Genomic DNA, 3,919 nt, shown 5'->3' with positions numbered 1-3,919 from the left:
ATAATGATCCTATAGGACAAAGTAGAACAGCCCACAGGGTTTCCAAGGAACACTTGGTGGGCTTGAACTGCCGATCTTTTGGTTAACAGCTGGAATCTTAACCACTATGCCACATAAAATAAATTTTTTTTTTTTAATTTTTACGCCACATACATACCATTGTATAGGAGAAATAATAATTAAAAAAAAGGTCACAAAGGGATATATTGGAAATATTTACAACCACAAATGCAGCAAAAATACTTATAGCACTGTAAATATATATTCATAATGAAACATTCCACACAATATCGCACTTTATGAGGGTGCGTTGATATGGTAGAACATTATATCAAGCATAACAGAACATTTATTAAGGTGAGAAATAAATTCTGGAATGAGGATTGAACAAAATGAAAAAACATAAAATACTGAAATATAGTGATGGAAAATAAACAAGCAAAAAACATAAACACATGATGGCAATTGACTATGAAATGAGAAACAAGGGTAATATTTCTGTTCCTGAGGTCAAAAAGGAAAACAAAAAAAAAAGAAACCTTGAAAACAGCAATAACAGCAACAAAAACAAAAATAACAGTAAACTAGGAAGTGATATCTCACATATGCACAATGCATTACTTTTATTCCATTTAACTCTTTGAAATAATGCAATAGGAAAGTGTTTAAGCACAGCTTCATTTTGTCATCCCTTAGTAGGGGCCACTGTAGAAATGGGAATATCGATAGTTCTGTTTTACAGATACAATATTTTAATCTAGATCCCCGTGTGGTAAAAATGGAATGCTAACAAAGTAAAATGCAAGACTATATGAAACAGATAAACACAGACATGCCTACATACTATATCAATAAAATTTTGGTCACTGGTGAATACAAAATGTCCTGGACAATTAAATAACAACCCCCAGGTACTTTGTTAAGCTTTCAAATGCTTCAGGAACAATCAACAAATTGCTTGGCATGTCCTCAGGGAGAATCTCCAAGGGTGAAAAAAAAAATCCATAAATTCTTCTCACTCTGCCATGTTAAGAAACACTTGGGGAAGTCAAGACAGATGATTCATTGCAGGTAAAAAGACTGTTTCCATATTTTACCAATAAGAGAAATGTTTCAGTGACACTTGCAAGGTCCCACCTTTATTCAAAGGCAAAGTCATTGCAAAATATTAAGATTTCTGAGGCAGCTCTGTGTGCATTCCACTTTTCAGTAGTGCCTGAGACTAGGATCTCTGTGCCTTTTTTCACATTATTAATTTTTTTTGAATATTCACACTTTGTTTCAGAGCCTAAATTCTCATAAGTATCTTTGAAACATTATGACTAAATAATATTTTTACTTTATATAAGTAATTATGTGAATAAAAAAAAAAAAAAGTCCAGGAGTCTATTTTGCCTCAATTCTACTCCGTGTGTGTCAGAAAACTGTGGTCCATAGTTTTTCAATGGCTGTGAACTTTCAGTAGATCTTTCTTTCTTCCAAGGTGCCTCCGAGTAGATTCGATCCCCCAAACTTTCAGTTTGTAGCTGAGTGTTTAACTGTTTGTGCCACCCAGGTGGCCTAAATATGTGAATAATAGAGCTCAAATATGAAAGTAAAGGAAGCATATGCAGTATTAAATATACTGTAGCAGAAAAATGAAGCTACAGTATTCAGTCTCCAATGTTGATGCCCTTTCAAATCCTTAGTTATAAGCTGGTTCTAGGCTCTTTCTATGTCCCTCTTAAGTGTAATTTTAATATACAATGTATATTTAAATAATGTATAAATGTAGATTTTTGTTAATCTCTTGATGAGAAACATCAGCCAAGCTCTTAACCACTGCTCCACCAGGAATCCCATGTATGTACATGTATGTGTATCTGTATATGATTACGTATTGTGTATATGTTCATGTGTATGTACATATATGTACGTCTACCTATACATGTTCTTCTACACTTACAACTATGTCCTTACCTGTGTCTATCTCTATCTCTATGTTTATATCAGGGTTTCTCAACTTCTGCCATAGTGACAGTTTGGACTGGAAATTTTCTTATTGTGTGGAGTTACCCGGCATATAGTAGAATGTTTAGTAACATCCTAGGCTTCCATTAGGTACGAGTAGTAACCTTCTCCTAGTTGTGACATCCAAAATGTCCTAGGCATTGACAAATGTTCCTTGGGGACCAAATGTTACCCACTTGATAACAAGTTAGATTTCTCTTTCTTTCCCTCTTTCCTTCTCTCTCTATATTCATGTACTATACTTTATTTGTGGGAGGTGGGATTAATTTCAAATAACTGTATTGGAGGGTTTGGATTTATCTTATTCATTTAGCATATTGCCTTTGTATACTAAAGATCTATCAGATGATGCTACATAAACCCTATTGACTATGCTGATGTCTCTATCCACAATAGGTTTCCTGATAGACCTAGATGGACAAACACAATCTAACAGGGCTGAATGAATTCATTCTGTTGGGAATCACAGACCGCCCAGAGCTGCAGGCGCCATTGTTTGGGCTGTTCCTCATTATCTACATGATCTCAGTGGTGGGCAACTTGGGCATCATCATCCTCACCAAAATGGACTCCAAGCTACAAACTCCCATGTACTTTTTTCTCAGACACCTGGCTATCACTGATCTCGGTTATTCAACAGCCGTGGGACCAAAAATGTTGGCAAATTTTGTTGTGGATGAAAATACTATCTCCTGTTCTTTTTGTGCTACACAGTTAGTTTTCGTTAACATGTTCATAATTGGTGAATTGTTTATTCTGTCAGCAATGTCCTACGACCGCTATGTGGCTATCTGTAACCCTTTGTGCTACACAGTCATCATGTCACAAAGGACGTGTTTGGTGCTGGTTGCAATCCCCTATCTCTACAGCACATTTGTTTCTCTCCTGGTCACCATAAAGATTTTTAATTTATCCTTCTGTGGTCACAGTGTCATCCGGCATTTCTATTGTGATATTCTCCCCTTGGTATCTTTGCTCTGCTCAGACACACAGGAAATCAAATTGGTCATTCTCATCTTATCTGTTTTTGATTTGATTTCATCCCTTCTAATAGTTCTCGTTTCTTACCTAGTCATAATTGCATCCATTCTCAGGCTGAACTCAGCCGAGGGCAGGCACAAGGCCTTCTCCACCTGTGGATCCCACCTGACTGTGGTGGTTGTGTTCTATGGGACTTTAATCTTTATGTATCTGCAGCCCAAGTCCAGTCAGTCCTTTGACACTGATAAAGTGGCTTCCATATTTTACACCCTGGTGATCCCCATGTTGAATCCCCTGATCTACAGTTTGAGGAATAAAAATGTAAAATATGCCTTACATAGAGCTTTAGAACAATTATGCAATACATTTTCTCGACATTCACTATAACTTTTGATTTATATGAATTACATTTTGTGCTTTAAACTTTTTTTCTGTGTGCCTCCAGAGGGGATAGGAAGCACAAAATCACAGATAACATTTATTTCTGTATTGCCTTCTACCAGTCACTCTACTAAGGCTGTCAGTAGACTAATAAATGAAACAGTACAAGCGTTGCCTTCCTTGAGCAGGAGCAATGCCTTATAAGCATAATAATTAAGAAAGTTGATAGTATATTAGAATGTCTGGAGGGTGTTACTTTTTTTTTTTTTTTATTAAGAACATTGAATATGTTGAGTGAGATAGTGAAACTAATAGATCCCGGAACATTTCCAAATACCTGGTGTTTTCCTTATCTAGTAGAAAAAAATATATATAGAAAGTGTGTGTGTGTGTGTGTGTGTATGCATGCTCACACACACCTCCTATTTTATTTCTTACACTCTGCCCTGGGTGGCTAATTCTGATTAAAACAAGGCTCACTGGGGTGGGTTGGTTCGAGTACTCAGTTATATGAATTTGCTCAAATGTCCACTTTCTAAACCTTGAA

General features: G+C 36.2%; 1 protein-coding gene across 1 annotated transcript; it reads left to right on the top strand.

The window, feature by feature from the left end:
* Window positions 1–1,971: 1,971 nt before the first annotated feature.
* On the top strand, window positions 1,972–3,611 carry LOC100671620 (olfactory receptor 8K3-like). The gene has a single exon (XM_003422676.3). The coding sequence runs from the start codon at window positions 2,425–2,427 to the stop codon at window positions 3,376–3,378; it is 954 nt and encodes a 317-aa protein (XP_003422724.2). The 5' UTR covers window positions 1,972–2,424; the 3' UTR covers window positions 3,379–3,611.
* The last annotated feature ends 308 nt before the right edge of the window (window positions 3,612–3,919 follow it).

The sequence above is a fragment of the Loxodonta africana genome, chromosome 7, assembly GCF_030014295.1.
Source record: "Loxodonta africana isolate mLoxAfr1 chromosome 7, mLoxAfr1.hap2, whole genome shotgun sequence".
NCBI classification, from domain to species: domain Eukaryota; kingdom Metazoa; phylum Chordata; class Mammalia; order Proboscidea; family Elephantidae; genus Loxodonta; species Loxodonta africana.
The sequence above is the reverse complement of the archived record's forward strand: the minus strand, read 5'-3'. Positions and strand labels throughout refer to the sequence as shown.